At 51.1% G+C, this 20,194-nt stretch overlaps 4 protein-coding genes and 1 pseudogene across 4 annotated transcripts; 4 read left to right on the top strand and 1 right to left on the bottom strand.

The window, feature by feature from the left end:
- The first annotated feature begins 234 nt into the window (after positions 1–234).
- Positions 235–7,210, top strand: NitFhit (ntrilase and fragile histidine triad fusion protein NitFhit). The gene is given in 9 exon segments (XM_029111282.1): positions 235–325; positions 4,809–4,990; positions 5,076–5,106; positions 5,109–5,647; positions 5,723–5,898; positions 5,948–6,111; positions 6,342–6,487; positions 6,901–6,999; positions 7,077–7,210. Coding segments are annotated over 8 exon segments (1,419 nt in total). The 5' UTR covers positions 235–325; positions 4,809–4,810; the 3' UTR covers positions 7,161–7,210.
- On the top strand, positions 574–1,631 carry LOC108864179 (SOSS complex subunit B1). The gene has a single exon (XM_018639284.1). The coding sequence runs from the start codon at positions 766–768 to the stop codon at positions 1,339–1,341; it is 576 nt and encodes a 191-aa protein (XP_018494800.1). The 5' UTR covers positions 574–765; the 3' UTR covers positions 1,342–1,631.
- LOC108864174 (uncharacterized) lies at positions 2,220–2,985 on the top strand. The gene is made up of 2 exons (XM_018639265.1): positions 2,220–2,362; positions 2,569–2,985. Exons 1-2 carry the CDS (start codon positions 2,357–2,359, stop codon positions 2,983–2,985), a joined length of 423 nt encoding a protein of 140 aa, XP_018494781.1. The 5' UTR covers positions 2,220–2,356.
- LOC100899127 (sentrin-specific protease 1 pseudogene) lies at positions 2,944–4,400 on the top strand (annotated as a pseudogene).
- An 865-nt stretch (positions 7,211–8,075) lies between the features above and the next one.
- LOC100903698 (alpha-(1,3)-fucosyltransferase C) lies at positions 8,076–15,610 on the bottom strand. The gene is made up of 4 exons (XM_003742655.3): positions 15,597–15,610; positions 15,139–15,256; positions 9,671–9,889; positions 8,076–9,296 (listed from the first exon to the last, which is right to left on the bottom strand). Exons 1-4 carry the CDS (start codon positions 15,608–15,610, stop codon positions 8,490–8,492), a joined length of 1,158 nt encoding a protein of 385 aa, XP_003742703.3. The 3' UTR covers positions 8,076–8,489.
- Between the last annotated feature and the right edge of the window lie 4,584 nt (positions 15,611–20,194).

The following is a 20,194-nucleotide window of genomic DNA, read 5'->3' as shown; positions in this document are numbered from 1 at the left end:
CTCATATTGGTAGAGAAATGATGGCCGGCCCGGCGGTAGATCCCGTCTATAATTAAACATCATGCATTCGGAAGACGTCATATATCCGAGATCTCACGAGCTCTGATGCTCAGACGATCTACCCGGTTGATGTTCAACCCTCCTTCGGGGCTTCTTCGTAGAGCTTAGACATCCTCCACCGACGCGAAGTTTTCACGCACGCGCTCCCTCTGGATGCAGGGCGCATCTAGTGTGAGCTGTTATCGCATAGTTTTGTCAAGTGCAAGACGATCGGAGTGCATTTTTCTAGTGCAGCCAGTGACGTTGCCTGTTCTGCCAGCCCCTGGTGAGTAGGAGAAGCAGTATTTCTTCCCACAGTCTTCAACGTGCCTGATTTTTCTCTCATTCTTCAAATGGACATGATTCGATTCTGACACCTGAACTTTCTCGCGATGGGGAATGGGTACTAAGGCTTTTATCTCGCAACCGAGCGGGGAATCCGGCAAGGGCTCGCGGTGGAGAGTTGGAATTTCTTTCCCGGGGCGTAATTGAGGAACGATTTCGACAGATTTCCAATAATCTTCCGGTGAGAGCTCGCGTCCGAGCCGCGGACTTCTTTTCCGAGAGTCAGCTGTTTTGGCTTCGGTTCTGCATTGAGTCCGAACTACATCCTTCTCTCTGTATCCTTCAACAATCAACAATATAAGACCCGACAATATTACGGCACTCACTCGTCTAGTCCAGTCTTTCGGGAGGCGGATAACCGTACACGATAGCCTGGGAAAGATGCCCGACGCTGCCCCCGTCAGGGAGCCACAGACCTATCTCAAAGATTTGAAGCCCGGCCTCAAAAATCTCCACTGCTTGTTCATCGTCCTCGAGGTAGGTAAGGCTTCGACAACGAAGGACGGTAACGAGATACGTTCGTGCAAAGTCGCCGACAAGACCGGTTCGATCAATTTCTCGGTCTGGAACGAGCCCGGCAAGCTCCTGGAACCCGGTGACATCTGCAGACTCACCAAGGGCTACGTGTCGCTCTTCAAGAACTCGTTGACTCTGTACACCGGCAAAGGCGGCGATCTGCGGAAAATCGGAGACTTTTGTCTTCCGTTCGTCGAAACTCCGAACTTCTCGGAACCGAATCCGGAATTCATCCAGTTTATGAGCAACAAGCTCAACCCGGAGAGCAGAGCCAGTCCGCCGAACAACAACAATAACAGTACCAGCAACAACAATAATGGAGCACCCCGACCCCAAGGACAGCGACCACCATTCCAGAATCGACAGAAGCCACCACCGCAAGCCAATCAAGGGGCTCCTTCTAGGAACACTCGACCTAACTGGCAGCTCATGAAGGAATAGTCATCCATCCCGGCACTATTTTCCGATAAGGAACGCCCGTCGGCATCAGCTGCCGCATCGGGAACACGTCGACCACTCGACGTTTGCAATCTCCGACCGATCGAGTTAATTATACGGTTGGCTGTCTGAAATTGTGTGGAACCTCTTCAATTTGGGAAGCTCGATTGGAGAATCTCTGCCGTTGTAGATATGGAAATTGATGATCGTGAGCTGTCTGAGATGTAAAAACCGTTGAGAGACAGTTTAGCCTGTAAATAAGTCATGTAAACAGTTTTTAATAAAGACAATAGGCTCGATTTTGTCCCATGCTTTCCCGGGACAGCGAATCATCTGTTCCCCGGGAGTTTCTGCCGTCTCCATCAGGTGATCGACCCGGAGCTCCTCGTATAAGCATCGAGCTCCATCATTACTCATTGATTGGTATTGATGATCATTGATGAATCTGGGACCACATCGATGATGCGATCGTTTGATGTGAGGATTCGAGTGAAGTCGTGTCTCCTGGAGAATAAGTTCGCGGAAGCAGACCCAGAACATCATCCTCCTTCGCGATATTGTGCTCCGCAGTGGAAATCGCGAGCACAGACTCATCTACCGCGCTACGAATGTTCTCATTCCCGCGCGTCGGGCTTTTGATCAATTCATTTGGTATCGACAATTCTCTCTTCACAATGGGTCCATCTCACCCTGAACCGAGTTTAAGGCTATATAAAGTCTTGATTCAGGGTCGGAAGCTTCCCATCGTGCTCGCATGCGATCTCATATACGAACTTTGGCGCCCTTCGAGTGGTTTCGATTTCTTGTTGTTTTGGGCCCGAGTTGAAAGAACACACGAATTTTTTCACGAATTCTGGGCCGAAACTATGTGTATCAAAGGATTCAAATACCACCGTACGCGGTGAACAGGATTTCGTGAGTTCTCCGGATCTCCTTCCACAAGATCAGGGGTGAACATTAGGGAACGGCATACTTCCTGTCAGTCCGGAAATCTTCAGTTGGACCCTGGAACCTACCCATGAAGGTGAGTTATTGGCCGTCATCGCCGGAAATCGAAGTCGAGCTCGACTGGGCATCTCGGAGATAAGGGGCTCGACTCCGATACTCACTTGATCGGCGCGGGTACCAGCTCGTGGTACAGCGTTTCGCGCCGAAACTTCCCTCGGTAATCCGGAAAAATAATGTTACCGGCATGTGTCGAATCCAGATAAGTCACTTGGTCATTTTCAGGCGGATAGAATGGGCAGCTCACAGTCATCACCTACTCAAGTTATCGCTTCGGCAATGACGAAATCGCTCCCCTCATCAGATAATTACTTCGTTCAGCGATTAGGGAAATGGGCAGCAGAAAACTCCGGTGCTGGCCCTCCTGCCGTGATCACCCTGGAGGACAGCGACGAGGACAGCGGGGACGATGTTCAAATCGTCAAAGTCGAAGCTCCGACCGAGACCTCAAGCGATTATCAATGTGAAATCACCTTCACCGAGGCTCCTCGGAAATCGACGTCGAAAAAATATCTGTCCAGAGACCGTGCGAAAATGTCTCCCTACTATCGACCCTCCAGAGCGATAACGAAGAATACGTACATGGAAATGCTGCGACGACATATACCGAATTATTGTTCGGACCGGGTGCGTAGTCACTAATCACTTTCCAATACCATGATGAATGATGAGACTGATCCGGTGTCCAAGCAGGTATCCCTGGGAAATGTTAAACATGAACTCATTTCCTGATTATAGGTGACATTCAAGCGCGTCCATCCTAAACGGAACCCCGTCGCCGAGTCGTCGATCGCGAAGCAGCTGAAGAACCCAATAACCAAATATAACATCGTCGATTACGTTACGAGAAATCAGCCGGAGAACCGGGTTGTATACGATATTTCAGACGATGAGGACAGCATGCGAAACGATTCGACCACGACAAGTCAATCAGGAGAGTGGTTTGAAAGTTTCCGTCGTGAGCTCGACGCATTAAACGAAGCGCGGGAAAAGGAGAATGATCTCCAAGAGGCGGCCTATGAAAAAGTCGTCGAAAACCGCAAGTCTCTCATCAGAAAACCCGAGCTGCCGGCCGAGGTGCCTCCGCAGACCCCACCCCTCACACCGGCTATGCGGCAAGAGATCCAAGACGTTATGAGGAAGTCGGACTCGCAGGAAGTGCTCATCAAACAATTCAAGTTGGACATAACTCGAGCGGACATCGACACCCTGAAAGGCTTAACGTGGCTCAACGACACCGTGATAAATTTCTACTTGAATATGATTGCTGCCCGGAGTCAGGTCCCTGAATTGAAGCTGCCCAAAGTTTATGCCTTCAGCACATTTTTCTACACACGGTTGATAAAAGAGGGCCACAAAGGAGTTCGACGATGGACAAGGCGCGACGACATATTCGTGAACGACATTCTCCTGATCCCGGTACACTTGGGAATGCATTGGTGCTTGGCTGTGGTCGATTTCCGGAAGAAAAGCATCAGCTATTACGATTCGATGGGTGGAAATAACGATCGTTGTACGGCGTGTTTGCTGCAGTATCTCCAAGACGAACTAGAGGACAAGAAGCAAAAGAAGTTCGATGTGACAGGTTGGACTTGCAAAAATCTCAAAGATCTACCCCAGCAAGGCAACGGATCGGATTGCGGGATGTTCGCCTGCAAGTACGCTGAATACGTTACGAGAGACGCACGAATAAATTTCACCCAGAAAGACATGCCCTACTTCAGACAGAGAATGATATATGAGATTGTGAACGGAAAACTTCTGTAGCGGCATTACCACGTTCCTCCTTCTCAAACAGCGAGTGCTCATGGAGTCGGCGAGGCAGTCTCCACCGGCTTCCTTGGTACGAACGCACGGTTTTTGTACACATTGTACCATAGCTCGGAGCTGTATATAATCAGTGATCATTAATCACACACTATGAGAGATGCTTGGAGAGGATTCAGGCTGTCGTTTAAAGTTGAATCCACGACAATGTCCTAAGCTATATTTTGTAATGAGTGGAGCTGAAACACCAACGCTGAGGAGAGCTCCTCAGAAACTATGTTTTGTATAGTGACTGAGGTCTGAAGTAAGATCATGCTCCACTTATAAGTGAAGGTATACCATGTCGCGAGCGGGGAACAAAGAATAAATGTGAATAAATATTACTGTTGCGAATCGTGGTTCGCATTTCGATTTGATTCCAGAAGACCATAATATTCCTACTGATTTGCATTCAGACATTCCATTCATTATCCCGAGGAGTTCAACCTCAAACTGAACACCCAAGAGCCGAGAAGCAGAACTTGTTGCGCGACATTGATGCTCTGGTTGCTCACCGGAGCCCTCATCTTCAGGTCTTCCTCCCGGTCACGAGTCGCGAAGCCTGAGGAGAATCTTCTCGCTTAACCAAGAGAGCGCTCCTTCCCTACTTTTCCTTCGCTTGAGTACTCTAATCACTAAAAGCCCAATCGATTTTTCAGTGATGCTCAGAGGTCCCGGATCTATTCTTCGTTGTAGTGAAACATTTCATAGAATGCTGTCGTCATCTTCGAGCAAGCTGCAAAAGATTGCAGTCTGCCAAGTTACCTCTGGGAAAGCGAAAGAAGAGAACTACGAAAATTGTGCCCGACTGATATCTCAGGCGAAGTCGAACAATGCGAAGGTAGGTGGCGATTCGTCTCAAAACGGATAGAGACAACATACTATACTTCTCGTGCCTATCTGATGCCCGCGGTTTCTCTCCGCAGATGGTTTTCCTGCCCGAATGCGCGGATTTTGTCGGAGAAAAAAAGAGCAGGCATTCGAATTGGCCGAACCTCTTGATGGTCCTCTCTTGACGAAGTACAAAGCTCTGGCTGCGGATTTGAAAGTATGGCTCTCCCTGGGATCGCTCCACATCCGGGACTCCAATCCGGATACGAGGAAAATCCACAACACTCACGTAGTGATAGACGATCAAGGCCGCATAGCCGAAACCTACGACAAAGTCCACCTATTCGACGTCGACATTCCGACGTTCCGTATCAAAGAATCCGATTTCGCTTTCACGGGCGACAGCCTGAGGCCACCGGTCCAAACTCCCGTGGGGAAAGTAGGGATGGCGATCTGTTACGATATGCGATTCCCGGAGCTTGCTTTGAGTCTGGCGAAATCAGGTGCCGAAATCCTCACGTATCCGTCAGCCTTCACCGTAGCAACAGGTTACGCACACTGGGAAGCTCTATTACGAGCTCGTGCCATCGAAACTCAGTGCTACGTTGTTGCAGCGGCCCAAGTCGGACAGCACAATGCGAAGAGGTCTTCATACGGGCACTCTGTGGTGAGTTGTAGTCCTGAGAGGAGCTCGATACCAATGAGGACTGGAGAAAAAATTGTTCCAAACCATAATTTTCAGATAATCGACCCGTGGGGCGCGGTCGTAGCGCAAGCGTCGGATGTGACGAATGAAGTCATCTACGCAGATATAAACCTTGAATATCTGACGAAGGTCAGGCAGGGTATGCCCGTATGGAATCATCGCCGCCCTGAAATCTACGGAGACGTGCCTGCGATAGCCGGGAGCGCGAGTGAGTCCGATAAACTCTGCAGGAGTATCGATCCCAAACGCCGAGCGAAGGAGCCAGAGCACATCCTTACCAAAACTGATTCTCATTTCTCGCTTCCCAGGCATAGATGATCAGGAGACGTACTCGTTCGGTCCCCATACGCTGTTAAAAAGTCAACTCTTCTACAAAACACCCCTGACGATGGCTTTCACCAACAAGAGACCAGTTCTCAATGGACGTATCCTTTTACGGTCGCGACATTTATCTCTAGAGAATGAGCTGGAACTGATCGAGGTGTAGACTAGGCCCATGGGAGACTTCGTCCTCTTCTTGGACTACCTTGATATAATTTAGTGCCCCCTCCTCCTGGGGAGCAGTCGCGTGATTGCCATTGTGGTAGTCGAGTTCCGAGCCTGGTTAAATCAGAAAAAACAGTTCTCCTCAATGTGTTTCTATGCTCCGGTGCAGACGTTCTGGTCACCCCAATTCGTGTTGCGTCTCGCTTGAGAGATCTCACACCCTCCGAGAGAGCAGATCTGATTTCGGTTGTAAAAAAGGTGCAGTCCGTTATCGAGATCGAATTCAAGACCGACTCATCGACTGTGAATATTCAGGTAAAGTTTCGAAACCTCCGCTCAAGTTAGACAGATGCGGCTCAGGGTGGTCATCGGCGGGAGATCAAGGGTACAAGGATAGGTAACTCCAGAAAGGCGCAGTTTTCCTCAAGCATCCGTCAAACAGATGTATGCGTGTCTCCGTTGAGACGATCCGCTGTCCGATTGAGAGATTTGACGCAGGACGAACTGATCGATCTCATGTCAGCTGTTGAAAAAGTTCAGGGCGCTGTCGAGAAGGAGTACAATGCCCAAGATTCGACGATTTCCCTACAGGTAGTATATTGTTGAGAGAAGCGTCTCCATGAACAGGGAGGAACCCGGATTCGGAACCATAGCCGGACGCTTCTCGGCCTTCTTGTCATTTCTCTGACATCCCGCGACTGAGGGCTAATTGTATCGGCCTCTTGTAGGATGGACTTCTCGCGGGACGAAGTGTCGACCACCTGCACGTACACATCTTACCGAGGCATGTTGGAGACTTTGAAAGAGACAACGACGTGTATAGTGAGGTGAGAACGAGCTGGATCCGAGATGCGATCGGGAAAGCCCACATTTGTGATGACGATTCATACACGATCTTCCACAGTTGGAAGAGCCATCCCCGAAGATCCGGTGGCGCAGCGAGGAAGAGATGGCCGAAGAAGCGATTCGACTACGGAAATACTTCTGAGCAATCATTTGTTCTCAATAAAAGGCACCGACGCCGTCCTCACAATGACTCAGGCGCGTTGAGTTTTCGTTCAGGGATGAATATTCCCGCAAACAAGTGATCACGAGGCATCTACAGAGCTTTGCCCGAGAATCCGATAGAGCCAAGGAGCGTCGAGAACTTTCCGCTTTCCTCGCTCTATCAGACCCGCATCGTGTGTTTATGATGAGAGGTTCGTCGAGATTGATCGCTGAGGATATCCGTCTTTTCGGGGAAATCAGAGCATTTCTGCCGAACACGAATTATCAGATGTACCTGCATGAAAAATATATCCTCCATAGGTGAAGGCTTGGAGGCTGCCTGTGGCGGACAGATCAGTTCGTCGTATCTCGATCGAAGCTCAATAGTCGTCGCTAATGTTCTTATTCGATCCGACAGTCGTTCGGTCATTGAATACTGGACGCAGAGAAGGAGCGAGTTGGCTCCGATCGATAAAAAAAATACTCAGCCCTCTCTCTCTGGATCGCGAACGAACTTCATCGAGGTGACACGAATGTTTTCGGTATGAATGTCGCCTCGGAGCCCACAGACGCATTCAATGGACGCCGCTCCTTTGAGCGTCTGGATCGGGAATGAGAGGAGGATTCCTCTCGGAGTTTGGTAGGGGCATAGAAACTATTTTGAGAGACAAGAAACAAGAATCACGAGCTCAGAGAATTCAGGCAGCGGGCGCATCGAGCTCCGACCTATGGATAAACCACGAATGAGAAAAAGGTGAATGAAGAAATAATTTATTTATTGTACAGCTCATGCTCCTTTCTTACGTCGACTGCCTCGAAGTTAATCTTATTGGCAAGGGGGTTTTATTGGCAAGGGGGGAGGGAGCTGGCAAGCTCTGAAGGGATGGCACTCCATACAGCAACCCACGGCTCAAGATTTGGAATGAGCTGGTTCCGGGCCTCGGAAGTTCCGCGCGAGGATACAAAGCTCCTTGAGAACGTAAATTCGGTTCCCGGGCGAAAAATTTACCCCACGACCGTTCGAAAAGTCAGTCTCCGATTTTGGGCACCTCATCTATGTACAAATATCGACGAGCATCCCTGAGATCTTCACAGTGTTCATAGCCGGTCTCGCCGAGAAGCAGCGTGGCAGTTCAACCGACTCTCTACTCCAACAACAGAAAATGTTCGGTAGGGAACGCAGACCGACAGCATCACCATAATAGAAACAATTTTTCCTCAGCAATGAAGTCCTTGGTCGGCTGAAAAATGCGAATGGGATACGATTCCTCTCGTCGGGATGAGGGGGCTCGATTGCCGCTCAGGACACGGTCCGATCGAAGTCTTGGCTTCAGTTGGACTCGATGGGGACGAATTTCTTCTGATTAGTGTCCCATCGAGTGCAAGAGCTATGTTCTGCCGAGAGCAATTCCGAAATTCTTCCGGGTTTCCGTCTGTTTGAAGATTTGAAGTCGTTGCGAACGGCATCGCAGGCTTCACACAGGGGGCTGTACTCCGCCCGAGCTGTGTAGTTTCGCTTCCAAGCGAAATACCTACTGTATTCCGTGAAGTTGCGACTGATGAATTGGAGCTTCGAAGCCAATTGCTCCGGTGTCAAATTCGAAGCGTCGACGAACGCGTTCAGAGAATTCAGGAAATCCGAGCGGGGCCCGGAGAGCACAACTGGAATTATGGGATACTCGAGCGTGCGGAACAGTTTCTCCGTCACGTACTCCGGGCATAGGGAATTCTCGAAGCTGAGGTAAAACATGAATTTGTCCGAAATGTTGGTCATGCAATAATCCCTCGAGGTCCTCGGGCAGCTGTGCGTCCCACAATATCCGTATATGGAGACAGGGAAATAGCTCTGCAATTCGCGGACATAAGCCTCCCTATTGCTCTCAGTCTTGCAGTCGCTCACGAGCCAGGCAGCTCCCGCTTGTCTGTAGAACCTTTCTCGTAGAGCTTTACTGCCTAGTTCTTCGAGCGTGCCACTATCGCTCCGATTGCTAAGGTATCCGTACGGTGAATAGATGTCCCAGACGCTCCTGTAGGTGAGATGCTTGTCGAAGACATCGCCTAATACGCTGTAGACGTCAAAAGGCGTGTTCCCAGGCGCTTCGTGATTCCATAGAATCCACGTTTGAGTCTTGTACTTCTGCGGAAGAGGAAAAGAACATTCTAAAGTCTGTCTTTCCATTAAACGAGGCCCTCCTGGGTGACAGAACTTCTGAGGACTGCGATAGTGTTCAGAGAGGAGACGGTCCGGGGACTCTCAGGCGGAGGCTTTCCCCAGACCGACCAGCGGGACCTGATGTCATCTTCTCAGTGATCGTTTTTCTTCTCAATTTTGGATCCGCTCACCCCAGGAGGACTATCTCCTTGGAGGTCGGGACGGTCGAGCGAAGAATTTCACCCAGAAACCTCATTCCCCCAAACACGAAGAACCGCATCGTTTCCGGTCTGAGTTCCAATTGAAGGTGAGCCATTTCCCCGGCCATGGAATGCCACGAATGGAATAACGGAACTTACGTAAAGCGGGACGTCCGATAGGTAGACATCGCGAGCGTGGAAGAGGACCGCCGAGGCTTCGGGCATCGCTAACCGATTACTCGTGAACTCGCACTTGATCCTCGAACCCCTGCAGGAAATTTCGTTGGCTCGGATCTGATCGGCGTCTTTGCGCCAGACTTTCGTCCACAGCAGGATCACGGGCAGCAGATGGGTTGCAAGTCTATCCGTTTCCGCCGTCTTCGAATTCACTAAGATTATTTCGCTCGGAGTAAGCAGCCATTTCGAGACCATCAAGCCACAAAAGAACACAGAACTCAGAATCCAAAGAAATCTCGTGGTGAGCGGTAGGAAAATCGAGCGCCAGCCCCGCGAACTCGCGGTCCTCCTCATCTCAGTATATCTGCGAGCGGAGAGCCTGCGGGAGCCTGGAAAGATCGAGTCATCAGTTATCGAGCCGAGTGTTTTCCGACCGGAAGGATATTCACTTCTTCAAGGGCCGAAGTTCGGCAGCCGGGTTCTCATCCGCGCAGCATGGCTTCTGCGGTCTCGAGATTTTATCCGAACACGAGGAGTGCTTGATGCAGCTGCCATCGTCCAATAATTGGAATGATTCAAAGTTCGCGAGCATTTCCCCATCAAGACGACTTTTCGACGGTACTTCGCGCTGAGATGGGAGGCGTTGTTTCCAAAGAGGACTCGCCGCTGACTGAATTGAATTGTCATAATGAAGGCGAAGACTCTCATCCCTGCAGGACTTCAGGAGACAACTTCGCGCGAGCGAGATTGACGACCGCCCACGAAAGTCCGAAAACTCTGTGATCCGCCGAAATTGGTAGTACCAAATCAATTACCATCTCACCAAAGTCATTCCGCTTCCGCCCCCTGAAGAACAGAAGATGCAGGACGCCCTCGAAGTTATTCACAGGTCTCCTACAATTCTTCTCCAACCATTACTGGCTGGGTCTCCGTGGCGAGTTTCCACAAAACTCTACGGAGCTCGATGATTTCGACGACTGAGTCAGCACAAAGAATCGTGTTTGTTTTCGCACTCGATTTGGTAGAAAGATTCGCGCGAATGAGCTGCATGAGAATTAATCGCTGGCTCTCGGATCGGGTCACCGCACGATACGCAGCTAATGCATTGCTCCTCACCGGAGCGAACAATACTCTTCTGGCAGAACAAAAGCCCGATCACCAGCGGATCGAATGCAAGCAGTGGCGCGGGCAGCAAGTCGAGTCTTTTTGAAGCGCATAATTCAGCTGAAGATTTGACGACTGCATAAATTGTACTCCGAGTCATCGTCTACAGCTGAGGTCCCACTATCCTGCAATTTTGACTCACCGCCTCCAGGGACTTCGAAGGAAAATCATTTCGACGCAGATGCGAGCACAATTGATTCTCGATGACAATCCTCAATGCAAACAGCAGTCATGATGTGACAGTTGGTAATCCAACAGCAACATTTGCGGTCATGGTGTTGCTCTCACAACACCACAGGTTGCCTTTCCTTTGTGCCGCCAACTCGAGTTATTCCGAACATGAACGATCTGCTGCCGCTCACTGCTGTTTGACTACTGCCGACGCAGCGCGGCTCCGGCGAATAGAGAGGTGGACATGCGTGCCGCTGCAGTCGTCAGATCGACCTCACTTTGCGTGACCGAGCAGTCCGTGGCTAACGTGTAGCGAACAAAGCAAACTGTTTCACGAGACGCTCGTGCTGCGTCATTCTATGGGAGCGAATGGGACAATTGTACGCTGCAGACCAAAACAATACGAGGATCGAAAGAAATTCTCTCCGAGTCCGTCCTTCGACTGAAAGAAGAGCCCATCGATATTTCGGCTCGATATCTGTGCACGAGCGACTGAATAAGTGATTCTTCAGCTAGCATTTCTGAGACTTCCGCGTGTCAAGATCGAGATTTTAGACGGAACAATTCGAGCCTTAGCGACACAGCGCTGAATCATTCTCTTTTCACCATCAATGCGACATTCCAGAAAGACGCAATGATTTGCGTTTCGGCGACGCCCACTTGACGGTCCCCTTTCAGCGAAAAAGAAAGTATTCCGGGATCTAATCGCCGGAAGAGGGAGACCAAGAGAGACTTCCTTCTCGTCAGACGCTGATGGCTTATCTTCCCCGATGCTCCCGGAGCAGAGCAGTGAGCCGAGCATTTCAAGTCCCATGGACTCAATGCTAAATCTCCGCGGCGCGCCATCGCGCTTAAGCATAGAGTCTATGGCGCCGCGCGCCGCGTCCTGGACACGACGCGGCGCACAGTACTATCCCGTCTCAGTTCGAATGGTTTCTGAATTTTCAAGCTGTACTTATACTACATGCTCCTTTCTACAGTGCTGCTTGTAGTCTGCAGGCCGAGAAACTCGCTGGCTTTTGAATTCAAAACACTAAAGGTAAGCGACTGACTCGAATCGATCAGGGAACTCTCGCTCCAGGTGATTCGGGATATCCATCGGTCGACGCACAGGGCCCGCTCAGCGATCGCCTACATCTCACTCCCCCTTTTTCCAGAGATCGACTCTTCGAGAATCGTGAGAGGAAGTCATGCTCCGATTCTCGAGGGCTTGAGGCTTCCTCCGAATATTCACGAAAATGACTTGGAGCCCCATGAGACCTTCTCGGCGCATGAAAAGCATCAGCGCCTCGTGAACTCCCTTGCTTGCTGGTACGGGAGTTCGAGCGTCGAGGGAGAGTTGAGAGAGAGTCAGTTGCGGGGAGGAACTCGTCGGGTCGATTTTCGCGTGGGGAAAAAGTCTACAATCTGCTGACCTCCTCGTGCCATCCAAGCCCACTTCAAGTCATATAATGGTGAATGGCTATTTCGCTTCTACCAGGAGGACCCCGGCGTGTAGCCGGGGAGCCGCCGCGTTCTGGTGCAGAGGTGTTCCCATCATTTCCGGAATAGCCTACCGCCGAGAACGATTTGTCATGTCGTTTGAGTCACAAGTAGAACTGATGTACTACAACATTCCCATATCGAGATCTACCATCGGGAATCCTTTGGGGAGATTCCGTGGGCGAGAAGCGAATACGCTCTGCCGATCGAGCTGTTTCTCTTCACCCTCTGTCGTCGATGGAGCTGCTTCCTCGCTTCAGGTCTCGACCACAATGACTATTATTATCCCACCACGATTGTCGAGAGCCATGAGTAGTTTTCGCTGTGCAGCGACGCATCCGTAAGTCACACCGATGTATGGTCTAAGATTCGTTGATCACGCATCGTTTATCCGAATGGAGGAAAGTGATTTCTTCCACCGTTCTCGCAGATCTCGACAGGGGAGGGGGTTTAGAAGAAACGGCAACCGTGCATCGGGCCGAGGGTTCAAGCAGTTATCGCCGAGACGGAAATCGGAGTGCTGGATGCTACAACAGTGGAGTCCGAGGAAGAGGCAGAGCCGCTTCCCCGCCAATTCGAGGCTCGAAAATCGCAAACACCCCGAACGAAAAAATCTCGCGAAATACCACGGTGGGAGCGTTCTGGGAGGATTCGTTGGGGTGAAATCTTAAGCGGATGCAAGATCATTCAAGGAAATTCATCGGAGATCTCATTCGCTGAAACGGAGATTTCAGCTCGGCGGTGCTTAGACTCGGCCGAAGAAGAGAATCACGCTGCATCGAACATACTCAGTCTCTTCCCTTAAGAGACGTCTCAGTTGATGTATCTCTCGCGATCCTCGGAGAGGGCCGCTGATTTCCGACACACACTCATCGACCTGATTTCAAGGTCCCGGAGCGGACTGCACAGCCCCGTGATCTGCACCAATCGAGAAAGTCACCGGTGTTTTCAGAGGACTAGAGAAGCGAGTCTGATGATGCATGACTTGGCACGGGAAGACGGCGAGTTCCGCTCTGAGCGTCACTTGAGTATGGTCCGTTTGACGTCCGACACGCTGTTCACACGTTCTGCTTCGCTCGGCCAGGAGTCACGAAGAGTAGAACGTGCACCACTCACCTGTCGATGTTGGAAGCCAAAACCGGCGTTTTTCGTATCCAACAGGATTGGGAACTCCCCGGGTCAACAACGCCGGTCGGAAAATAGCCGGTAAGCCTCCCTCAAGTATTCAGCCCTCTCCTCAAAGATTGCCGACAGGCTCTGGCTGTTTCCAAGCACTCCTTCTGGTGTAGCTCAATAATCTGGCTCGGTATACTCCAATGGCTACCTACGGAATCCAAATCCCTGTGGGTACACCGAGCTGAGAAAACTCCGAAGACGATATCGCTCTTTTACTCCGGAATTGCTCCGAATAAGATCAGCTCATACACTCGAGCTTTCACCGTGATAGGCACCCAGCGGACGCGGTGGGAATATCGTCTGGAGGTGGTAGCGCTCCTTCAGCACACACCAATAATGTAAAAACGTCTGATCAAGGAATCGATGTATTTCAGCATCTCGCGCCGATGTATGGGCGGAGCGCGATCCGGAAGGCGTGTTTGTCACGCCATGGACACCTCACAAAATCGATTCCCATCAACGAAATTCCATCGAATCTTGGGATCGCATGTTGCGGGATGAGCCAAGTTTCCTAGTTTCTCGTTGACTTCGATTGAAATGGACTGCCACATCACATAGAGCGGGGACCTCAAGCTCCTCGCCTGTGGAAAATGAGATTGGTACTTCCTGGTGTCACGCAAAAGCTTCGAGCCATGAAAAGTCCTCGAACTGCCTCAGGCTTCGACTATTCATGAGTACCCCTGGCTTCCCATCACAGGAGATCGCTCGATTGGGGCTTAAGCCTGACTCAGTGCACTGTTGCCCCTCGAACAATGAAGGGATCGTTCGGCAGTGATCAACGCGAGCCGCAAACATCGAGAACGCGGCCGAAAGTTGCGCCGTGAACTCAGCGCTGTCTTTGCCGATTGTTCGCCGAAGCCGCATCGAATACGGCTCATTGATTCTTGAATAAGTTCGCTCTTCAAGAGCGATAAATCGTCGAACGCTAATAGGCTCCTGGATGGACCTGATACCTATGTATTGTCGTCGCTCTTGTTCTGAGTTATCGAGACCGAAAACTCAAGCTCTCGAAAGAGACTCACCAATGAGCGGATCGACTCAGAGAGAGTTCCTTCGATGAAACGCTGTGATCTTTGGGCCGGGCCGAAGAGATGACTGACTGACTTCAGGTAATACGCAGCCCAGAGAGACCGAGTTTTTCAATCCGCATTCAAAGCGAGCTCATTCCACAGCCGTGATCAACATGCTCAGCAAGATACACCCGTAGTGCCGCAGGGTGGTCCATCTGTTACCTGGGAGTTCCGAATAGGATGTGTAAAGTTCATCCATGTGCTAGACCCGTCGCTCTCCTATAGATGTTGCATCCTATATCATTCTTCATGTCATCGAATCTCATCTACGTTCCGAATACTATCTCGATCAGTCATGACGGCAGCTGCTCGAGGAAATTCCATGCCTTTAGAGAAAATCGTCCGGATATCCGAGACCCATCGAAGCGCGGAGGGGTAAGACTAAGCTGTATGGAGTAAAGGAGGGAGACGGGGGGGGGGGGGCTCCTGTCGAAAGCGAAGTTCGGATTTTATTGAGATCGCACAGGAAAGGGCGGAGGACTTGCTCTCTCGGTTTCCGAAGCCCCTAGGAATATCTCGATCTAGCCTAGCGAATCACTCGGGGCGCCGCGCCGCAGAGTTCAACTTACGCTGGTCGTTCCTCGATCAAAGAAGGGTTTCGAACGGGAATGAGCTCAAAATTTCCGCAAAACGATTCACCGCCGAGAGGGATGATTGGAAAAGGAAACACCTGTGTGAACGAGTTCGATCTGCCCTGTCGAACTCATCTCTCAATGAACAAGCATACAGATGGTGTTCGGAACGGTGCTTCGAGCGCAATGAAGGTCTACGCAAATGTATTCTTGCTCGAGCGGCAGCCTAAGGCCCGCGGCTGGCAGGGATGCGTGATGTGATCCTCTCCTTACCCTGAGTGAGACATCACGAACTGAATCTTTCCGAAACTCGGCCAGGCCGGCGTTCCCGCGAAATTCTGGGGGATCGACTCCAACTCCCTCCGGCGCGTTTATTTGGGAGAATGAATTCCGGGTCCAACGGAAATTCGACCGGAGCCCTCATATGAATGCCCGCCTTCTTTTTTCTCATCGTTCCCCGCTACCATAGCTATTGAATCCCAGAAAATTTAATAGGGTAAGTCTTCAATTGTTCAACTCTTCCGTCGGTCGCGAATCCCGGTGATGTCCGATAGGAAGTACATGAGGGGAGCTCGTTTAGTCAGAAGACCCGAGCGGATGTGAGCAGATATGTTGCCTCTATGAGATAATGCCGTTCTATCTTGTGGCCGGTTCTAGGAAACGTCATCATGCTGCCCCCGAATGGACTCGCGATAGAATGTACTCCTATGCAGGATCTGATTTCAAATTATGTGCCCAGTGAACCATCTCTTTATTCCGCGAGGTTAGCGGATTCGTCTGTAGGTAAAATTGATAATAATCAATTTATTGCGTGCCTTGTTTTCGACTTCCGAGAAAAATTCCTGGGCATGTTCCTTACGTACTCCGGTCGGTCGTGAGTTTCGGGGCCGTTCCTCGAGGCAAACGCAAGTAGCGCGATTCCGCAGCTCCTCTGAAACAGCTCGGAAGTTCAGATCACATAGTGCGGAGTATAGTGAGCTCTGCTAAGAATTTGACAGAAGCATCCGACAGCGTCCCTGCTACGTTTCCCGCTCCACGAATAAAGCACCGCCGGACCATTCACCCTTGCGAAGACACGTTTGATCCCTGATGGGACTGAACTCTGAGTGCTCATTGCTTTCTGTTCTTTGGTGTAGTTTTGCTGTTCTAGCGAGCGTGACCATATGATGGCTCGCTCGTGTTATTCGACACCGCCAATTCGACCCTCTTGAAGTAGTTCCTGGTCTGTCAATGTTTAGATCTTTGACTTCCCAACACTCCCCGATGGAGACCTCTCCCTATTATTCGATTATGATTGAGTGACGTGCATGATTCGAGGATCCGGGCAAATCTCGCTCCCTCCTTGAAAGAGGGAAACTATCGAGAGTATACTCGTCGGCCTTGGCGTATACTCGACGACTTCTTTCCTTCGCGGAATGCGACGCGGAGTTGCCATGTCGGTTGTCCGAGAGGGGAGCTCACGATTCGCTCTGATTGGAGAGCGATCTCTGGCACTCTCTTTTCGCTTTCGCGCCCGACACGACAGAATTCTCCGGTGACCGACCGTGGTCATTCACTATCCCAAATCCTCTCGGCCCCAGTTCTTCGTTGGCATTCAGAGCCAGGTCGCAACGCAGCTCAATATCCTGGCGGCGGATGCCGCGCTCCCTTTCTCCCGGCCGACCTCGTGACTGTTCGCTGTTGTTGTGTTCCGGACCTCCGACAGGATATATTTAGTATCAATCTCGCTGCGGGAGTGAGTCCGCCGCGCGCGTACCTCGACCGACCGCTCGGTCGAACAACGGGGCAGCTTGTCTGTCTGTCTGCCTCTCGATCGGTCTCTCCAGCTAGGTAGCTTGCGCACGTCGTTGCTTCATCTTTTATAATTCCTTCCCGGGGAGCAACATTGCGTGGTAGCCGACTTGGGAGATGGGGACCACTTACCCTTCTCGAGCGACTCTTCTAATACCTCGTTCGCTTGTGAGACGTGGACTGCTTGATGTTAGCGTCCCATGGCAGGTCCGGAGATCCGTTAGTTGCCGAACCCGCGCGGAGCTCTCTCCCTGAGACAAACGGGATGTTTCTCGGAGAAAGTACTTGCAGAGCTTCCCTCAAAGGAGAATTTACTAAGTCCGACTCGAGAGTCCTCAGTATCCAGGTACCCTGAGTGCACGCCGGCAGCCGGTACAATTTGAGACGTGCGAGCCAGAATCGACCGTATATTTCCGAGATCTAGGAAATCTTGCTCGTTTTGCTCCCATATCACACGGTGACGAAATCCCGAGAGATCTAGGCGCGCTTCTCGCAGATACGCGCGAGTTATCCGGATGAAAGAAGAACGATTTCGCGTCGTCAAGAGATTCAAGGCGCCTTCTCGAAATGCGATATTCGATGAAGCAAATTCAGAGGACTGAGGCGCAGTTGCGGGCCGAGGGAGAAGGAAGCTGGCTGTTCGAGATGTATCGTTGAACTTGATGCTGCCCGTCGAGAACAAGACATTACTAGCAAGGTCGAGGAGCTTCGCGCTCTGTGGTGAAACCGTAGCCGGGGAGTTTCCCGACCCGGCTTATGCTTGAATACTCATGCGGTCCTTTCCATTTGGAGTCTTCGGTATCATGATGGCTCCTCCGGCCGATGGTTTACGCCGGGCTCCCGGGAACAACGATGAAATGAATAAGTTCGGTAAGAGGCGTCCATGACTCAACAACGGAGTTGACGTCGATAATCCCGGGCGAGCCCGCGGCTGGACAGATGGTTCGGTCAGGCTACCAAGTTTCGCACGGGAAGAGTCATGTTGCGATCTAAATTTCAGCTCGAGTCATCTCCGTGCGAAGCTCCTGAAGTCCTGCGGTCGACAGCTGTGGCGAATTTCTGAAGCCTTCATACTCCTGCCTGTCGGAAGGGAACAGGCCCTTCCGCGCAGGTTCTGTGCAAACACATTCAAGTGTTCAAAATGCACGGACGTCAAAGTTGAGCATGAGCTTCTCAGAGTCGAATCGGCTCGGAACTAATCGATGGGATGATGACGAACGAGTCTTTTTTCCCGGATCCGAACCTTCCTGATCGCGAGGTGCGAAGTGTCGTAGAGCCCCGAAACTCAGGAGGTGGTGCATTTGTGAAATTTGAATATTTTTGACATCCGGTGCCGCTGCCGGCGCTCTGCCCTCATGCTCCGCACTCGTCGGGTATTAGACAATGGCGACGAAGGCAGAGGATGTGACGTCCCAGGGTATTATTGATTCGAAAATCTTTAAAATCGAGAATGCTCAAAATGTCTTCAGCGGATATCCCGCTCGTACCCTCGAAGCGGGTTCTACTGTGAGTCATATATGTCGACACATTAGCGTACTACAACATCCTGTGAGGGTGCCGCGTTGTTCGAAGGCGCGCCTTCTCTTCGCGGGGAGGGTGAATACATCTGGCAGCTACGGGGATGTCTCTTCCTCGCTGTCGATCCTCGGCATTGTGATTTTTTGCCATCGAATGTTTGATCACCCACTTCAAGAAGTTCCTCTTCTTCCACAGCCAAGTTTTTTGTTTCAAGGAATTCGCTTTATCGGCAAGCTGTGCCTTAATGGAACGAAGAGCGAGAAGCTGGCTAGCTGCCCGATCACATTCGGAGGAGACCGATACTCTAATCCCGAAACACTCGCCCGCTGTACATTTTTATACAAACATTTACACTTTCGCTTCCCTCGTCTGTCCGTTCGCGGAATCGCTTGCGGAGAGAAACAGTGGACTTCAAAGAGTCTGGAATTCTATGTGGTTCGAAGGCGCGCTATCCCAGAGAATGATTCTCCGATTCCCGGGAGCGACTGTCGCGGAGCCAAGTTCTCGCCGGCATTTTCTACTAAGCCGTTGTTTCTCCCGTCGCCGCGTCGGTGGAGTTCCGTCGCTCCACTGTCGTCGGTGATGGCAGAAAAAAAAATAAGCTTTCGAAAATCCATTCAATTAATCTCTCCCAACGCTCAGAGTGCCGTTCCAGGGGGAAACTTTTGTTCAAAAGTTTCGCGATGCTATCGCCGCTATCCATACTCGTCCGCAATCGCTTCCGCTCACGCCAGATACGGTTTACATGGATGTGCGCTTTCCGCGGCGGAACTCGCCTTCTTTTATCGACAATCCCATGGGGCAACGATTTTGTTTGGACGCTTCGGATTCTCTTCGACAGACGCTCTCGTCATCGAGTACTTACAGCCATTGAGAATGGCTGAAGCCTAGATAAGAGCCGGAGACGACTTGGATTGCTATCCTCGTTCTTTGTCCGAGCAACTCCATTCATATTCGTGGAGAGAAGAAACTTCGCATGAGTTCCGCGGTGCTTTCCGCTCTTTGAGAGGCTTTGACCTACGACGGCCCCAGGGCTCGAGGTACGACTCCCGTAAGGCAGAATATTCGGCTTCTCTTGGCTGAGATCCACGTACGGTCACAGCTGCGGCCTTCGGAGCGTAACTGTGCGGTCCTCGATAGTCCCGACGCACGTCAGAGGAGTTAGAAGTCTACGCTAGGATGCCTTAACTGAATTATGGTGAATCCGTTCTTATTTTCTGTATGGCTCCGACGGTTTGTCCCCAAGCTTCTTCTGGGATATCCCGCGGTTCCTCCGGTTTCCGAACGGTTGGAGTCATGCTGACGGGCCATCGAGTTCTCCGGAACGGACGATCTGAGCTAAGAATCTCAGTAGGCGGAGCGCGTTCGCCCCCTCCGCACTATCCACTCGAAGCGTCGCTCCGATTGGCGAAGTGGTGGATTCTTTGACTGCGCACTGCTCCTTATCCTCGTCGGTTTTCGAGTCCACAGCACTGAGCGTTGTGCCTCGAATACCAAGAGTATCTGAAGCTTCTGGTTTGTCCTCAATTAGTTTAGAGCTGAGACTGGGAATAGGTCCCTCT

This window comes from Galendromus occidentalis, unplaced genomic scaffold, assembly GCF_000255335.2.
Source record: "Galendromus occidentalis unplaced genomic scaffold, Mocc_1.1 scf7180000077428, whole genome shotgun sequence".
Classification (NCBI taxonomy): Eukaryota; Metazoa; Arthropoda; class Arachnida; order Mesostigmata; family Phytoseiidae; genus Galendromus; species Galendromus occidentalis.
Note: the sequence above shows the minus strand (reverse complement) of the source record. Positions and strands in the feature narration are given on the sequence as shown.

Excerpts from the sequence above, each read along its gene's own strand:
- LOC108864179 (XM_018639284.1), top strand. The coding sequence starts at position 766 with ATGCCCGACGCTGCCCCCGTCAGGGAGCCACAGACCTATCTCAAAGAT.
- LOC100903698 (XM_003742655.3), bottom strand. Across the intron at positions 9,890-15,138 it reads TCCCTCCTTTACTCCATACA|ACGGCGGAAACGGATAGACT; the intron begins GCTTAGTCTTAC and ends GTGAATTCGAAG. Across the intron at positions 9,297-9,670 it reads TATCGGACGTCCCGCTTTAC|AAGTACAAGACTCAAACGTG; the intron begins GTAAGTTCCGTT and ends CCTCTTCCGCAG.